The sequence below is a fragment of the Plecotus auritus genome (assembly GCF_963455305.1).
Source record: "Plecotus auritus genome assembly, chromosome: 2".
Taxonomy (NCBI): domain Eukaryota; kingdom Metazoa; phylum Chordata; class Mammalia; order Chiroptera; family Vespertilionidae; genus Plecotus; species Plecotus auritus.
Genome location: NC_137771.1, coordinates 85983131 through 86000172, shown reverse-complemented (window position 1 = coordinate 86000172; position 17042 = coordinate 85983131). Strand labels below are relative to the sequence as shown.

The window sequence follows — 17042 nt, the reverse complement described above, 5'->3', positions numbered from 1 at the left end:
TATTTACATCACTTCAAAGAGCAGAAACAAAAATAAAACTAACCCCAAAAGGTGATGAGTCATTTTTTGCCACTCTCTCCTTTTGCGCAACCCTCCTTTTCATAACACATCTTTCTGAGTTCCAGTGATCAGCCAAAAAGACGCCTCCTAACTCCTGATTTGTCCCTTAAATCCTCTCCATTATCTCATCCAGCTTAGTTCCTCTGCCTTCCCCTCACCCTCCCCCCTCCCCACACACACACCTGCAACCACAAACCTGCCTGGGCTTATGTGAGATTTTCTGAAAAAATGTTTCTTCTCGCATAGTGTGGTCATTTGTCTGTTTCCATCTGTTTGGTTTGTAGGTGGGAACTTCCTCCTTGGTTTATCCTGCTGCCATGTTTGCCCCCCAGGTGTCTGCCAGGGGCGTGCCAGTGGCCGAATTTAACATGGAAACCACTCAAGCCACAAACAAATTCAGGTACAGGGATTACCAGGGTGGGAAATGGAAGGCATTGAGCAGGTTTGGACATGGTCATCTAAAGACATTTTATCTATTGTTATGTTCTAATTTAAAAAAAAAAAAAGACACTGAATTTGTGTTTTATTTGGTCTGTCGTCGCTTTTTTGGAAGAACAAAATATAGTTAACTGTAGACTAAGGTGGCTCTGTCTTTTTACAAGGGGTTTGCCATAAGACTTTTATTTTTTTCACATTTTGAAAGCTTTCTTGATTCCTTTGGCTTTGCTTTCATTTGTCTTTTTAAGTAGATTTAGTGATGGCAGGCATTTGGATGTAGGTAAGCTGAACAAATGCTGAGCAGTAAGCCTTGGAGATACCAGCCAGAACTTCTTCCTACTGCTCTCATGGTGAGGCTGCTACACACATGTCTCTGGTCTAATTGCCAAGAATATTTGTACTTGTGGCTTTATTATGATACTGATTTTGTTTCCCACGTTTGTGTGGAAAGAGTAGATAGATCATTGGAGTCTGCATTTTAGCCCCATTCATGTCTTCACCTATTTTTCTTTCTTGTTTCACCCTTGCTTTTTTTGTCTTCACTTTTAATTTAGTTTATATCTTATTGTCAGTCTGCTTAATTCCTTTCTCGAATGAGATACAATAGAAATAACTAATAAATAAGCATAAATAAACACAATTCTAAAACACCACTGAAACTCTTGTCATTACTTCAATCAGTGGTTTTCAAACTCGGCTACGTATTTTTAAAATACTGATGAGTTGGTACCACCCATGCCATTCTGATATAATATCTTCTCCAGATGTTTTTAATCAGCTACAGCCTGCATGTGTCCTCAATCCATAGTTCTTCATTTTTGTGTAAGTGGTAGGAACTAGAAAGACATCCTTTTTTTTAAAAAAAATCACCTTCTATGTAAAACTTATACTCTGAAAACTATAGAATGCTATCAAAAGAAGCAAAGAGCCAAAACCGGTTTGGCTCAGTGGATAGAGCGTCAGCCTGCAGACTGAAAGGTCCCAGGTTTGATTCCGGTCAAGGGCATGTACCTTGGTTGCGGGCACATCCCCAGTGGGAGGTGTGCAGGAGGCAGCTGATCGATGTTTCTCTCTCATCGATGTTTCTAACTCTCTATCCCTCTCCCTTCCTCTCTGTAAAATATCAATAAAATATATTTAAAAAAAAAGAAGCAAAGAAAACCTAAATATATAGAAGGACATCCATGTATATGGATTGGGCAACTTAATATTATGAAGGTGGCAATACTCCCCAAATTGATTTGCAGATTCACCCATTCTCTATCAAAGTTGCTTCTGGCTTCTTTGCTGAACTGACAAGGTGATCCTAAAATTTATATGAAAATGCAAGGGACCCAAAAAGCCAAAACAAAGAGAAGAATGAAGCTGGATAACTTACACTTCCCAATTACAAAACTTACTACAAAGTTACAGTTTTCAAGATAGTGTGGTACTGACATAAGGGTAGACATACAGATCAGTGGAATAGAATTGATAATCCAGAAAAAAACCCTCACATTTATGGCCAATTGACTTTTGAAAAAGTATGAAGACAAAGCAGTAATGGAAAGAATAGTCTTTTTAACAAATGGTGCTGGAGAAGCTGGATAGCCACATGGAAAAGATTGGAATTGGACCCCTTCACACCATATACAAAAAATAACTGACATGGATCAGTGGCCTAAATATAAGAGGTACAAATATATAAAATTCTTAAAAGAAAATGCAGGAGTAAATCTTTGTGACCTTTCATTTGTCAAAGCCTTTTATAATACATAAAAATCACAGGTAACATAAGAAAAAATGGATAAATTATCACTTCTAGGCCTTTTGGCTAAGATCAAGTGTGGAAAAATGGATACATTGGACTTTATCAAAATTAAAAACTTCTTTACTTCAATGGACACCATCAATAAAGAGAAAAAGACAACCCACAGAATGGGAGAAAATATTTGCAAGTCTAATATATGATAAGGAATGAGTATCCAGAATATATAAAGAATTCTCGCAACTCAATAATAAAAAAACAATCGAATTAAAAAGTGGGTCAAAGATTCAAATAGACAGTTTTCCAAATATATACATATGGTCAATAAACACATTGAAAAGATGCTGAACATCATTAATCATTAGGGAAATGTAAATTAAAACCACAAGATACCACTTAACAAACTCTGATATGGCTCTGCAGAAGTCCCTTCTTATCCATAGAGGATATATTCCAAGACCCTCCAGTGGATGTCTGAAATCGCAGATAGCACTGAACCCTATATATATACTGTGTTTTCCCTATGCATACATAGCTATGATAAAGTGTAATTTATAAATTAGGCACAATAAGAGATTAACAGCAATAACTAATAAAATAGAATACTTACAACAATCCTAATATATAAAAAGCCAGGGGCCGTCATGACCGAAACAACCGGATGGACGACTCAACAGCAGGCTGCGTGGGGTGACCAGGCCAGCAGGGGGGTTAGTGAGGGACAACCAAATGACTGAACAGCAGGCTGAGTGGGGCAACCAGGTCGGCAGGGGGGGGCAGTTGGTGGTGACCAGGCTGGCGGGGGGGGGGGGGGCAGTTGGGGCAACCAAGCCAGCAGAGAGGCAGTTGGGGGCGACTAGGCCAGCAGGGGGGGCAGTGAGGGGTGAACAAGCCAGCAGGGGGGGCAGTTAGGGGTGACCAGGTCGGCACAGGGGGGCAGTTGGGGGCAACCAGGCCAGTAGGGAGGGCAGTGAGGGGCGACCAGGATGGCAGAGGGGCAGTTAAGTGTGACCAGGCCAGTGGGGGGGTGGTTAGTTGGGGGCTATCAGGCCAGCAAGGGGGGCAGTTGGGGACGATCAGGCAGGTAGGCAGAGGTGGTCAGGGGTGATCAGGCTGGCAGGGGGGCAGTTAGGGGCGATCAGGCAGACAGGCAGGTGAGCAGTTAGGAGCCAGCAGTCCCAGATTATGAGAGGGATGTCCGACTGCTGGTTTAGGCCCGATCCCCGGGATTGGGCCTAAACCGGCAGTTGGACATACCCCGAGGGGTCCCGGATTGGAGAGGGTGCATTCTGGGCTGAGGGGACCCCCCCACCCATGCACGAATTTTATGTACCGGGCCTCTAGTATCCTATCTAATGAGGGAATATGCTAATTGACCCTCACGCCATCGCAAAGATGGCAGCACCCACAGCCAATAAAGGGGGAATATGCTAATTGACTGCCCCCCCAAAGATGGCAGCACCCACAGCCAATAAGGGGGGATATGCTAATTGACTGCCACGCCCTTAAAGATGGTGGCACCCAAAGCCACAAGATGGCAGCGCCCAGTCTCCTCATCCCTGTCGGGGTGGCAGGTGTGCGGCAAGGATAAAGGCAGGCTCTGTGTGCCTGCCTCCAGAGTCCCCCAGTCCCTTCAGTCCCCCAGCCACCCAGAGCCAGCCCGAGGTGCAGGCAAGCCTTGGATGGTGGCTACCCAGCCACCCAGGGCTGGCCCAAGGCGCAGGTAACCAGGGCTGGCCGAGGCTTGCGCTACTGGCAGTGGCAGCAGCAGAGGTGTGATGGGGTGTCGCCTTCCCCTGATTGCCAGGTTGCCTCCCGCCCCTGAGGGCTCCCGGACTGTGAGAGGGGGAAGGCCAGGCTGAGGGACTCCCCCTCCAGTGCATGAATTTTCATGCACCGGGCCTCTAGTACTGTAATAAAAGTGATGTGAGTAAAAAGGTATGCAGTTACTCAAAGAAGGGAGTTGTTAGGATTCTTTGCAGCTTGTCCTGGGAAAATACGTTTCCTACTCACTCTACAGCTTTATCTGTGTCTCTTATTCCCATCTGAGGGATGGCAGGACTGATTTTCACTGGCCAAGCTCAGTATTACCTTTTCAATGTCAATTGTAATTCTTAGTTTTTGGTTTTTATAGATGGATGTACTTGGGAGAACAGGGCTACATAAACCCCGACATGAAAGGAATTTCATATGGCATGGCCACTCAGATTTTGGACCTCCTTCCAAGTTACATGCTAAAATGCCATTGTAATATCTTATTTCAATGTCTGTTAACTGACAATTCTGTCAGACCCTCTTTCCATTTTATTGAAAGCAAGGATGAAAAGGCCCTATTTGAATAAGGATGTGATATCCAGTCTTCAGAAGGCATTTGTTTTCTTTATTCTACATCAATATTTCAAATGTCTCTTTAGTTAGCACCCTATAGGTTTTCACACTCTGGGCTAAGACACCATCTAAGATTTGGGGTGAGTGAGGGGTGCAGCCTGCCTTTGTGAAGTGGGGGAAGGGTGAAGTGAAAAGGGGCACTTGAGAGTCACTTTTTTAGGAAGGAGACCATATGGGATTGAGGATATGGAAATTCCCTTAAAGCTCTTTGTACCTTGGAGGCTATAATTCTTGGACAGTCCTCAAGGGACTGTGACCACTATGCTGGGGAGGAGCTTTCTAGTGGCCAGTGTTCAGCATGCTGAGCGTGGCAGGAGTGGAAATGCCACTTGGTCAGGGATGCCCATTAGTGGCACTTTGTGACATGAACAGTATTTAAGGGCTAAGCATTAACGATTTGTGTTGCATCCGATTTGGTAATATGATGAATTACATTGAGCAAATGCTTTTTTCATTTTTAATTGTGCTCAGTTGGTTTTCTTATTAATAATACACCACGAAACCCTGCTATTTTTCTGCCCTAAGTGTTTTCTCTTGAAGGAAGCAGAAATCATTGATTTTTCTTCCACCTCTTTGCTCTTTCTTTTTTCTTTTCTTTTTCTTTTTTTTCTCCTTTCTGACTACAAGTCAGAGCTAGTTGTGAAATGGTTGGTTTGAGAGGCCTGTTGACGCAGCTAAAATCCTGTGGTCTGTATGGTGCATGAAGTTATTTTTCTCTTGTCCTTAGTACATATGAATGCTGTTTTAATGTAGTATGTAGATATCATAAAACTTAAAACTTTCATTATGGCCCTGTAGCTCAGTTGGTTAGATAGTCATCCCAATTCACCAAGGTTTCGGGTTCAGTCTCCAGTCAGGGCACATACAAGAAGCAACCAACAAATGCATGAATAAGTGGAACAATAAATCAATGTTTCTCTCCCTCTCCCTCTCCCTCTCCCCCTCTCTCTCTCTATTTCTTTCAAATCAACTAAAAACAACCTTTTTGAGTTTGGCAATATAATCATGAAATACATTTTACAATCATATCTCCCTCTGCTCTTTAAAATAAAATTCTTATTTATACCACCTAAATACTAGGCATTTCATTTCCTAAATTTTCTTGATCACAAGGACCAACCCATGGTGAAATCTTGAGTTGTCAGAAACTAGATGAAAGAAGTGGGCACAAAAGCTCATAATGCCACATTTGTGAGAATTTGGATTTTACTTTGGGTAAAATTAAGAAATGTGTGACTTGCTGAAGTAGTATGTTGGTTTAGCTCCTAACTGCTGTATTTGTCCTTCTGTTTCAGGTTTCATTTCCAGGGGCTCTGTGGTAGGACTCTTCCTGAAGCCCTGGCTCCTCATGAAACTGAGACTGTTTCTTAATTGTCCTGGGGAAGGAAGAGATTATAGTACATCTAAGTACCAGGCCACAAACAGATGACACAAAATCTTGTGGATGGGGAGCTGAGTATTGGAAGATCTAAAAATATTCTCTGATTTCCTGGCTGGGATCCAACCTGTTGATAAGTGGTAGGGGCCTTAGAGGTAACAAGAAATCAGAGAACTGTAAAGTTAATGCATGTTATTTGGTTTGAACTTAAACATAACATACCTCTGATCCTTTGATGTGTTTGGTTGGTTATTGTGGGGGGAAATTCTAATTAGATTGTCTTAAAAATGTAATTATCCCAATCATATTTTTTGCTATTTGGCAAAGATAGAAGTAGAGAGGTAAAACATTGCTATTTCTGATTTTTATACAAATTTTGGTGGAAAATAAAATCACTCTCTATAGGAGGTAATATATGGCATACAGATGTGACCCTGAGAGATATCTTTGTTGAGGATTTTTTCTTTTCCGTGTTTACCTTGTTTGGCTGCTTTACCTCAAAGTATGTGGGATCGCCTAGAACAGGAACTCAAGAAGGAAAAGTAGCAACAAGGTAGAAAATCAGGATGAGGCCCCCACCCCAAAATGACACAAATATATAGATTCCAAAGGTATTCACAACGGACTAAATTGTAGTACTAGCCTTTTTAAAAAATATATGTTTTTATTGATTTCAGATAGAGGAAGGGAGAGGGAGAGAGATAGGAATATCAATTGGCTGCCTCTGCATGTCCCCTACTGGGGGACATGTGTCCTGACCAGAATGGAACCTGCGACCTTCTGGTGTATGAGATGATGCTCAACCAACTGAGCCACACCGGCTGGGCAGTACTAGCCTTCTTAGTAGCCAAGGAGGAAAGGGAGAGGTGATGGTTGACTATTTCTTGATATTATAAACACAGAAGCATATAGGCCCTTCAGGGTCTGCCAAGCTTTCCCAGACACTGAATTCTGAAGCAAGTGTTTTCAATAGGACTTTACCTCGGAGTAAAGTAGTAAGAACATAGTTCTCATCCTCAGGCCCCACACTAATATAGTACCCAGGGCCCGTGGGATGCCTGCTTGCTCTCAGGCAAGCATCAGAGGCCTGACTGGGAGCAGTGGCCTTTAGTAAACAGTGTAGGAAGGTCATACATAACAATGGCCCTTGGATCAGCTGGCCCCCTGGGTGATTACACAGTCTTATCACCTCAGCCCCTTACAAGAATTGATTTAATGTTACATCCTTGACTTTTGTGGAAGTAGATGACAAGACACTATCACACAAAACTTTGTACTGCATTTGCACGCCATTTATATATATAAAACCCTAATATGCAAATAGACTGAATGGTGGAACAACAGAACAGCCGGTCGCTAAGACGTGCGCTGACCACCAGGTGGCGCGCGCAGAACATGGTGGCCATCGGCAGCAGGTGGCAGAGTGCGGAACATGGCAGACGTCAGCCGTGTAGGGATGGTGGAGCAGGTGAGTGGGGTCGCCAGACCAAGGCGGGGCGCCGGTCGCTGTCATCGGGGTGAGCCCCTGGTGGTTAATGAAAATTCTGTGCTCCTGTGTGCCGCAGTCCTGCCCTGGCACTCGCACCTGCTGCCGGTGCCAGCCCCACTTGCACCTGCTGCCTGAGCTGCTGCTCGCACCGTCACCGTCAGCCCATCCCCACTCTGCCCATCCCCACTGTGCTTGGCACCGTCAGCAGGTGCGAGCAGCGGCTGCTGGCCCCGATCACTCCTCAGGGCTTCTCCACCTCCCCTTGCTCCTGAGGGGCGATCAGGGCAGCAGCTGCCACTCGCACCCATTGACAGCGCTGGCTCCGCTTGCATCCGCTGCTGGCGCCGGCCCCAATCGCTCCATGACATCAGCAGGTGTGAGCAGGGCCGGTGCCATCAGCACATGGGAGCAGTGGCGGTAGAAGCGGGGCTGCTGGCAGAGGCTGCGGTGGGAGGGGCCGGGCAGGGCACAGAGGATGGGCCGAGACCTGCCCCTGTGCTCACCGCAGCCTCGCAGCTCACAGTTCAAGGTGCATGAATTAGTGCACTGAGCCCCTAGAACCTTTTAATAAATCCCAAAGGCTCTTAGCATAAGAGGGATGTTCATAAGCTACAAGGTATCTGAAGGGCCAGCCTTTAGGGTTCACTTCACACTTGACACGAGTGGCTCAAGGCATATATACTTAAGGGGCTTGTAATACTTATAATGTAGTTTTTGCACATAAAATACAATTGTTCTCTTCTAATAGGTTTGTTGTTGGGCTTCGCAGTTACTTTAAACATTTTCCTAGTGTTAGCAATGATGGAAGTCAGTATGCTGTTTCAGAGAGTCTGATTATATTTTTAATTTCTATCTGCCCAAGGCCCATATATTTCAGTACTGTTCTATGCAACTCCTCTCAAATTGGGCTTTGGTACCAGCATCTTTGTGTGTGTGTTTTATCATTTCTGTTCATGTTTTGGTTTTATTAGAGAAAATGAAAGGAGAATTGAAAATAAAAATGTGAGGTAGAAATTATTCAATTTAGTATTATTGAATGTCTATCACATGATAGGCATTAGAAATATAATGAGTAAGACGTGAGCCTTGCCCTCAAGGACTTGACAGAATGTTGGGACAGCTGTCATGTGCACTATTATTCAATGTAGAAACTACAGTAATAGAAATTTGTTCAAGATTCAGAGGAAAATGTAGGTAAAGATCGGCAGAGTGGGGATTGGTAGATGTTAAGGTCTTTGACTTTTAAAGGAAGTCAGCCCTGGCCTGTGTTTCAGGTATAAATAGTTCCACGTCGGGGAGTGTGTATCATAAAGGGAACAGCATGTACAAATGGATGGCAAGTGTGAAACCTTGGTTTGATCGGAGAATGATAGATGACTCACTTAGTATTGTATAATGGGTGGGAGAAGATAAACATAGGTCAGAAGGGCCATGTATATTCCAAAAAATGGAATATACTTAGAGGACAAAGAAATAGTACTAGGGTTGCATTCACTAAGTTCAGGGTGGCATTCTTTCACTGGATTCAGGATTTGGGATGGGCTGGCCATTGTTCAAGGTCCTAGGGTTGCACCAGGGAGTCAGGTGGGCTCCCTACTCGCTCACAGAGCTTACATTTAAATGGGGGGGTTGGGGGGGTAGGGGGAGAGTCCAGTAATAAACTGGGAAGTTGTCAGTGATGAACACAGAACAGAGGCATGGACAGACTGGTGGAGGAGCTGGTGGTCGGGGTAGCCTGATAAACGGCGGCCAAAGTCGCCAAGCACACATTTGGTGCCGGGAATTGATTTAATCCGGTGTCTGTCAACTTCTCGGTGACAGCAGGCCCTGCCGCTATAGCGCATTTCTTCCCTTTGAAACGCCACTTCTTCGGCGAGTGCGGAGTGAAGGGAGTCAAATCTACAAACACTGATTAACTGGATCGACCAAAAGAATCCTGGTGCTAAAAGAGCGAGTTCCTGGGCACGGGATGGCGTGACCCGCGCCAGCCCGCCTCGAGGAGGCGGGGACTCAGCCAAACCTGCTCTCAGCACCCAAGCCAGGAATGCAGCACTACGTCTGCCCGGCCTGGAAACCCCCGCGCCCACCCGCTCCCTCAGGCGCCTCGGCAGCAGCGAAGAGGGAATCCTGCAGCCTCGAGCGCTCAGCCTCAGGGCCGAGCGGAAGGAAACGCCCCCAGCTTTCCTTAGGTCACGCCCTTCCCCGCCCTGCGCATGCGCCCCCACTCGCTGTGGGCCTTCAGAACGTGCAGGGAGGGAGCGACTAAACCTGTGTCGCTTGTTCTTCGCGTCACGCTCGGCTTGCGGGCTGCTACTTCCGGGTCAGAAGTCGAACGATCCGGCGCGATATAGACCATGGTGCAGCTCCGACCGCGCGCGTCCCGCGCTCCGGTGTCGGCGTCGGCGATGGTGGACGAGGGCCAGCCCGCCTCAGAGGCGGCGGAGCACGGCCTGTTGCTCGGGCAGCCCAGCAGCGGCGCGGCAGCCGAGCCCTTGGAGGAAGACGGGGACGGGGATGACGAGTTGGACGACGAGGCCCCAGAGGAACTGACTTTCGCCAGCGCCCAGGCGGAAGCGAGGGAAGAGGAGCGGCGAGTTCGGGAGACTGCGCGCAGGTTGGGAGCGCACGGCGGGGCCGCAGAACCGTCCCTCCCGTCCCACTGTCTCTCCTCGCACTGACTTGTCTCCCTTTCTCTCAGGGATAAAACACTCCTGAAAGAGAAGAGGAAGCGACGCGAGGAGCTGTTCATTGAACAAAAGGTTAGAGTTGCAGGGAGGCATCTCCTTTTTAAAAAGAATCCGGCTTGGGGTAGAATTTCCGTATTTGTTGCAAAGCTGGTAGGATATGGAGGTGGAGGAAAAGTCCTAATGTTTCTTCAGACATCGGTGAAAGCAAAGATGCTCGTACTCTTTGCTGCCCACCTCTTAAAAATGGGAGTGGGGAGAGTTGTGAATTTGAAATCATACAGTTAAAAACCAGCCCTGACATTCAGCTCGCCGTGACATCTCAGTCACTTCTCACCGGAGGTAGTTTATCTGTTACTGGGTTGCTGTTGGACTTAAATGAGGTGCTTGGGAAACTCAGGGCTGTACAGACGGTGACTGCTCTGCTGTCGGATGTTTGGCAGATTGGCCGCAGAGAACTGACTCCAGAAGGACATGACCTAACTGCTTTCAGGGTATACAGTGATTTGTGGGTTGGGCACCCTTTCCAGTCTTCACCAGGTCTTCCAAAGAATATCGAATGGGTTCTGAGCTTTGTGACCGCAGTTTTCCCACAGCTTAGAGATAGTGGAGGCAGTGGTCAGCCTAAATTCGTTATTTGCCTGGGATATAAGGCAGTCCCTAAGCCTGTAACTTCAGAAGCAACCCAGGTATATTGTCATGTACCTCACTCTATTCTTTTAAAATGTCTTTATTTAAGAAAAGGAAACTCCTTCCAGACACTGTTCTAGAGAAGTTAACTACAGTTTCACAGACAAAGTAAGTAATGGATCGTGTTATATTACTTGATTACATACACCCATCTTTGAAATACATATTGGAGCATTTATTTGAATCCACAAAATTAAAGAATTAATAAAGCCTAAATTAAACAGTAAAGCTTAAATTTACACAGATTTTTTTAATTTGGTGGGAAAGATGAAAGTATTTTACCTCTTTTTCAGTCTTTCACCATTTCTTTTTGTTCATTCCCACTGCCAACTCGAGCTTCTGAGTTCCTAATCCCAGAGTATTTATTAAACAATTGTTGGTATCTGTCATTGTACCGGGCAGGGTGGATGGTGAATAAAACAAGCGCCTTGAAATTTATCATTTAGTGGAGTAGCAGACATTTACCTGCAGGCTCCTCCTAAAACTCAACTTGTCCCATACTTGCCTTACCTGCCACCAACCTGTCCTTCCTCCTTGTTCTCCATTTAGCAGCTTTACCATCCACTGAATGTTTTAAGTAAATGTTATAGTCATCCTCTTCCTCATCTATCCCATGAAATCAATCAAACCTTACTCAGTTTTAACTTTTAAATATTTTTCTCTCCTCTCTCTTAATGCTTAGACCCATGTCTTTGACCTGGTTTTCAAATGTCCTGTAGAACTTTTCCAGTTATTTAGATCTTGAATACATTAAACATAAAAACAAATGTATTTGGTGGCAGATTCCCCTTTTATCCTTTAAAACCAAACTCGTGTCACCTCTCATTCTCACTCCACCCTCCCCATTACTTCCTCCTTGTAGCTTTTGTACTGTGCATGGTTCAGGCATCTCATTTTGTGTTTCGTCATTTTTCAGACCAGATTCCTTGAGCCTAGTCCGTCTCCCTGCTTGTCTCTTGTGCTTGAACTGTTGAATTGATCCTTTGTGACTTCTACAAATAAAAATGAGGCAGGCCTACCACTTTCCACTTTGCATTTCACCTTTCACTTTACCTCCAATCTGCTTCTTTGAAGCCTGTTGATATGCTTTCAAATTTTAAATTCTGAGAAGATACTCCTATCCAATACATACTAGTTTGTTGATTGGGAGTTGGTGGCCATGAATTTAGGGGGTGACTTGCTTTCCAAAACTGATTAAAGATCCTGAGTCAAAACTGAGGGTGGTGCTAATGAAAGGGGGTATCTTATTTGTAAAATCAGATTTAACTGTGTAATGAGTTGAGTAATCTTTGCTCTCTGCCATTCCAATTAGTGTTTCTGTGTTCTCCCTTAGCATAAAGAAATCACCAGGAAAGTTAAAAGAAGGTATGAACTATTCTAATTTAAATAACTTCTCATGTAAGTGTCAAGAGCATTTGTAGTCCAATGTAATTGGGAATAGGAATGGCCGGCCAAGTTTAGTTTGGGCCTGTTGCCTTATTTCTTACAAATTGGTGTGAGTAGATATTTAACAGTGAACTCCAGGAAATGTTCTTGATTTATTTTTACGTAAGTGCTAACTAGAAATAAAACTCAGTTTTTATATTTTTTAGATAATTTGCAGAAGAAAAATGAAGAATGTGAAAAAGGAAGTGAGTCCAAGAAAGTTAAAGAAAAAGTACAGTCTATTGGGTAATTAGAGTCTTTTTTTATGTATGATATAAAGGTAACTTTTTGAGAAAAGTGTTGGCTTATGTGGGAAAATACTTTAGTAGCAGTTTCAGATTGAATCCTCTGGGAAAACCAAATGTAATAATTATATAAAAACAAAATATTTGCTCTTACTAAAGTGTGAATAAAAGCAAAAGATTTGCTTACTAAAATGTAGGTATTAGCCTATTTCTTATAAAATAGCCCTGGAATTTATTTTTTATTATCATGTGCATTTATCACTTTTGAGACAAGAAAAATACTTTAAGCATGTTATCAACCTCATTCATTTTGACTTTTTGTTTTGACTACCAGCCAGAATAAAAGCTACTTGGCTCTAAGGCTAAAAGATCAAGATCTGAGAGATTCAAGGCAACAAGCAGCCAAAGCCTTCATACAAAATTCTTTGTATGGTCCAGGAACCAACAGAACTACTGGTAATTTCCTTACGGGCTGATTTTCTCACTTTTTATTGCAAGTAAACAAAGAAATGATAAATAATTCTCTTTTCTAGTAAATAAGTTCCTGTCTCTTAACAATAAGAGGTTACCAGTGAAAAAGGCCGCAGCCCAGTTTTTGAATAATGGTTGGGGTAAGGTCCAGTTTTATTTTCTTGGTTATGATAGTTTTATATATTGAATAATATTCTTTTTAAGGAAATAGTACATACTCAAGTATGAATTACCTTTTTTTCTCATAATGGCTTCTATATTAGTATTTTTTTAAAAATATATTTCTTTATTGATTTCAGAGAGGAAGGGAGAAGGAGAGAGAGATAGAAACATCAATGATGAGAGAGAATCATTGATTGGCTGCCTCCTGCATGCCCCCCCACTGGGGATCGAGCCCGCAACCCAGGCATGTGCCCTTGGCCGGAATCGAACCTGGGACCCTTCGGTCCGCAGACTGACGCTCTATCCACTGAGCCAAGCCGGCTAGGGCTATATATTAGTATTTTTAAGTTGCTTCTGGAAAATAGGTCAATATAGTATGTATGTATATCTAACATAAAATCTAATTTAATAGACCTAATTTTAGTATTTATATTCATATAGAGGATCTTAAAAAAATTTTAATTCTTTCTTGGGAATTTTGTGTCTATAATATTCTTACTGCACAAACTTTCTATTCTAGGAACCCAGAAAAAACAAAATGCCAAGAGGTTTAAAAGACGGTGGATGGTCAGAAGGATGAAAACTTCCAAGAAGTAAATCAAAGCTAAATGAAGAATGAGAACTTTATATGTATGGAACTTATAGTTATTTAGTTTAGAAGATTAATTTAAAATTAATAAATCTAATAAAAATCTAATAAATCATTTTAAAGGATTACAAAAGTCATAAATCTACTATTTGGGGAAGTACCCCATCACATTTCATCCTTCTGGAATACAATTGTGCCTTTAATCTTTGAGGGTCCTGGAAGAAATAGCAATTTAAAAGGAATTGTCTTCCTTTCTTTTTATAAATATTTATCCTTTTAATTGAATACTAATGATGCTGCCAATGGCACCTCTTCTGCCCCTCTTCCCAGTCCACAGTGTGGGTGTATTGTGGCAGGAATGGCAGAGAGGAGGAGGAGAAATGGATATCCAGGAAGTCTTTCCAACTGCAGCTCTCAGATGCCTTAGAGTCTCAGATGTTTTGGTGCTACTGATGAGAATTTGCTTCACAAAATATAGAATGAGAAAGAGAAGTAGCTATGAAAATACAATATCTAAGTGTAGATAAATACTACAAAATAATAGTCAACCGAAGTGTATGGTCATCCTCTTGAACAGCTGTTTAAATTTTACTTTTAACTGGTTTGGGGGTTTGCTTTACCGTCAAGTAACGTGTCTTTATTGTGATTTTGAAAATAAGGACATTAATTTTCCCCTTTCTTTCTGTGTCACCCACATTATCAGGTTTGACCCTAATACAGGGAGACTAGTAAACGGAACAGTTTTAGGTTATAGAATTCAGACTTATAGTAAAAATTCTTCCTTAAGCTCTAATTTTATATTAATCATAAGAAATATGTAAGTACCTAATATATAAACTCAGTTGACACTAATATCTGTAGAAGTAAATTTTTAATGGCTGGTTAATTATATCACTACATTTTTATTGCAATATAGTACTCATTTAAGCACTTAAAAATGGAAGGTGTACAAAGATTAAATTAAGACACAGTAAATTGACTAAATATTTGGTTTTTATATAAATAAAGGTCATAACCACACTGTTGACATATAATACTGTTATAATACAAGTTAAACTTGTGAGTCTACAACAGAATTCGTTGGTAGTTAAACAGGAAACAAAGTTGAAAAGACCATGTTAAAACAAAACTACTGGGACTAACAGGTCGGGATTGTAAGTAGCAACAAACATATTCACTCAGCTCCTGAGTATTTCAAGTTTTACAGTACACATTAAAAATGATTTCTTCCATCAACACTATAAATTCAAACTGTCAGATGTTTATGCATTTTGCAAGTTACACTGATTGAATGCTTATATGGGAGTGGGGGTCGGAACATCTCCCAATTTGAAATTTACATCACCCACATGCTAACACAACACAACTTGTTCCATTTCCTTCCCCCCCCCCTCGCCCCCCAACAAAGAAGGCAGGATTTTTTGGTTTCTTTTAGGTAATTGTTTTAAAGGATTTGTGATGATAAATTTGAACGTCTGAGATTCAGTAATATTTAACTCTTAGACAACTAAGAGATTAAAGATGGAAAATAATTTCTCCTAACACTAAGTTAGAAAATCATTTGCATCATGCTGTAAACTAGGAAGCAATGTAAAGCGACAAAAACCTGTCCCCAGTACATAATTAAAAAAATCTAAATTTCAAATCAGCAGACCTGGTCTACTTCCATGTTGACTATATGCCACAATATAAGTGTGAGCTTGAATGCATAGCTAATGTAGGTAGTCTTCCACTGTGGCAAATGCACAGGATCCAATTCCTGACCGAGCCATCAGTCCTAAACATTGTGTGGCCTGTCCCATTGCTAGGGCAAGTGGAGGTTGCTTTGGCAGATTGTGGGTTTCTGAGGAAAAATGATTAAAAATGAAAATAGCAATTAGCAAGACATTTTTAAAAACTCATTTTTTTAAGGAAAATATTGCGTTATTTACAAAATTTACATATATCACTCTTAACTATCAAAGGTAGTTTCTAAGCAAATGATTAATACCTTGGAAATACTATGACAAGGTCATATGGTACTAGGTATTAAACTATAAGGAAAATTCTTGCAGAATTAGACTTTTAAAGCCTTAACTAAATCTTTTACTTCCATATTAACTAGGATGGGAAAGATATTTTTTGGCTGCGATTTTAATGGGGGCATAAGGAATATTTAGTATTTCTCCTCAATCTGACTAAATTAGAAAAAGGCACCAGGGTTTCAGTAAGTTTCATTGATGGATTCTTCTTCAGGGGATAGAACACAATTGAGGCTGCCTAACTGCTCCCAGAGCATATTAGTAAATGATATTTGGGTTGGTAAGGAGCAAGGGGTGATGGTCACCATGAGAGACGATAAGAGCAAAATTACTTATAATTTTGGAGGGGTAATTTACAATTCATAATTCAAACATTTTAACTATCAATAAAATATTCAGGGTCCTACATACCAGAAATTTGTCAGACAGTTATAGTACAAATAATATTAGTTCTTTGCCAGAAATGAAAAAAAGTGAATGAATGATGAAAGTGGCCAAACTTATAGAAGCTGGTACTTTTTCCTTGTGAGTAGATGAATTTTAAATTTATATAGATTCCCAATTAATAAAATTAATGATCCGTTAACAAAGGGCAAAAACAGTGATAAATGACTGCTAAGGCTCCATATGACTTAATTCAAAGGTGGTAATCTCAGAGAAAGAAAAGTTCTAGGAGTGAAGCAAAAATAATGAAGCAAGTTCAGGATTTAAAGTACAAGAGGAAAGAAGATAATGATTAAGAATATAAGAATAAGACTGTAAAGAAAGATACACAGATTGGTGAGAAGGTGTAGTTTGAAAAGTGGTCTCTGGGTTAAGATTACTAAAATACTAGCTATCCTGTGGCAAGATGCTATTTAGCTAAATTTTGATAGTGATAAACTTTTTTTTTTTTTTGCCAACTCTACACAGGGTTGACTTTATAATTTTAAATAATTCTGCCCTAATTTGAATTAATTCCTTTCAAAAATATCTCCTGAAGGTTTTCAGGGAAATAACCTCATTGAAAAGTAAATACCTAGAGGTACTTTATTACAATTTTATTTGGCCAAGTGAGGCACCTGGTTATAAGCATTTAAAAAATTTTTTAGCCCAGCCACCAGTGTGGCTCATAGCTGATCATTTACCTATGAACCAGGAAGTCATGGTTTGATTCCTGGTCAGGGCACATGCCCAGGTTGCAGTCCCCAGTGAGGGGTGTGCAGGAGGCAGCCAATAGATGATTCTCATCATTGATGTTTCTATATCTCCCTCT

General features: G+C 41.8%; 3 protein-coding genes across 8 annotated transcripts in view; 2 read left to right on the top strand and 1 right to left on the bottom strand.

The window, feature by feature from the left end:
• SIRT5 (sirtuin 5) overlaps positions 1–7276 on the top strand; it is a 54671-nt gene extending 47395 nt beyond the window's left edge. For 4 of the 5 annotated variants that reach the window (XM_080657761.1, XM_080657764.1, XM_080657763.1 and 1 more), the window contains 2 exons: positions 345–460; positions 5929–6452. In XM_080657761.1, the coding sequence (XP_080513887.1) occupies positions 345–460; positions 5929–6004 (192 nt within the window). In that variant the 3' untranslated portion in view covers positions 6005–6452. Of the gene's footprint in view, positions 1–344; positions 461–5928 lie in introns of all 5 variants that reach the window. The other variant, XM_080657760.1, reaches the window with a different exon arrangement.
• Positions 7277–9723: 2447 nt separating this feature from the next.
• NOL7 (nucleolar protein 7) lies at positions 9724–14785 on the top strand. Its single transcript, XM_080656857.1, has 8 exons — positions 9724–10114; positions 10199–10259; positions 10924–10982; positions 12208–12239; positions 12467–12545; positions 12879–13000; positions 13078–13155; positions 13698–14785. Exons 1-8 carry the CDS (start codon positions 9855–9857, stop codon positions 13772–13774), a joined length of 768 nt encoding a protein of 255 aa, XP_080512983.1. The 5' UTR covers positions 9724–9854; the 3' UTR covers positions 13775–14785.
• RANBP9 (RAN binding protein 9) overlaps positions 14624–17042 on the bottom strand; it is a 101578-nt gene continuing 99159 nt past the window's right edge. For both annotated transcript variants that reach the window (XM_080656855.1, XM_080656856.1), the window contains exon 14: positions 14624–15609. In XM_080656855.1, the coding sequence (XP_080512981.1) occupies positions 15479–15609 (131 nt within the window). In that variant the 3' untranslated portion in view covers positions 14624–15478. The remainder of the gene's footprint in view (positions 15610–17042) is intronic.

Excerpts from the sequence above, each read along its gene's own strand:
- NOL7 (XM_080656857.1), top strand. The coding sequence starts at position 9,855 with ATGGTGCAGCTCCGACCGCGCGCGTCCCGCGCTCCGGTGTCGGCGTCG. Across the intron at positions 10,260-10,923 it reads AGCTGTTCATTGAACAAAAG|AAAAGGAAACTCCTTCCAGA; the intron begins GTTAGAGTTGCA and ends TCTTTATTTAAG. Across the intron at positions 13,156-13,697 it reads GTTTTTGAATAATGGTTGGG|GAACCCAGAAAAAACAAAAT; the intron begins GTAAGGTCCAGT and ends TTTCTATTCTAG.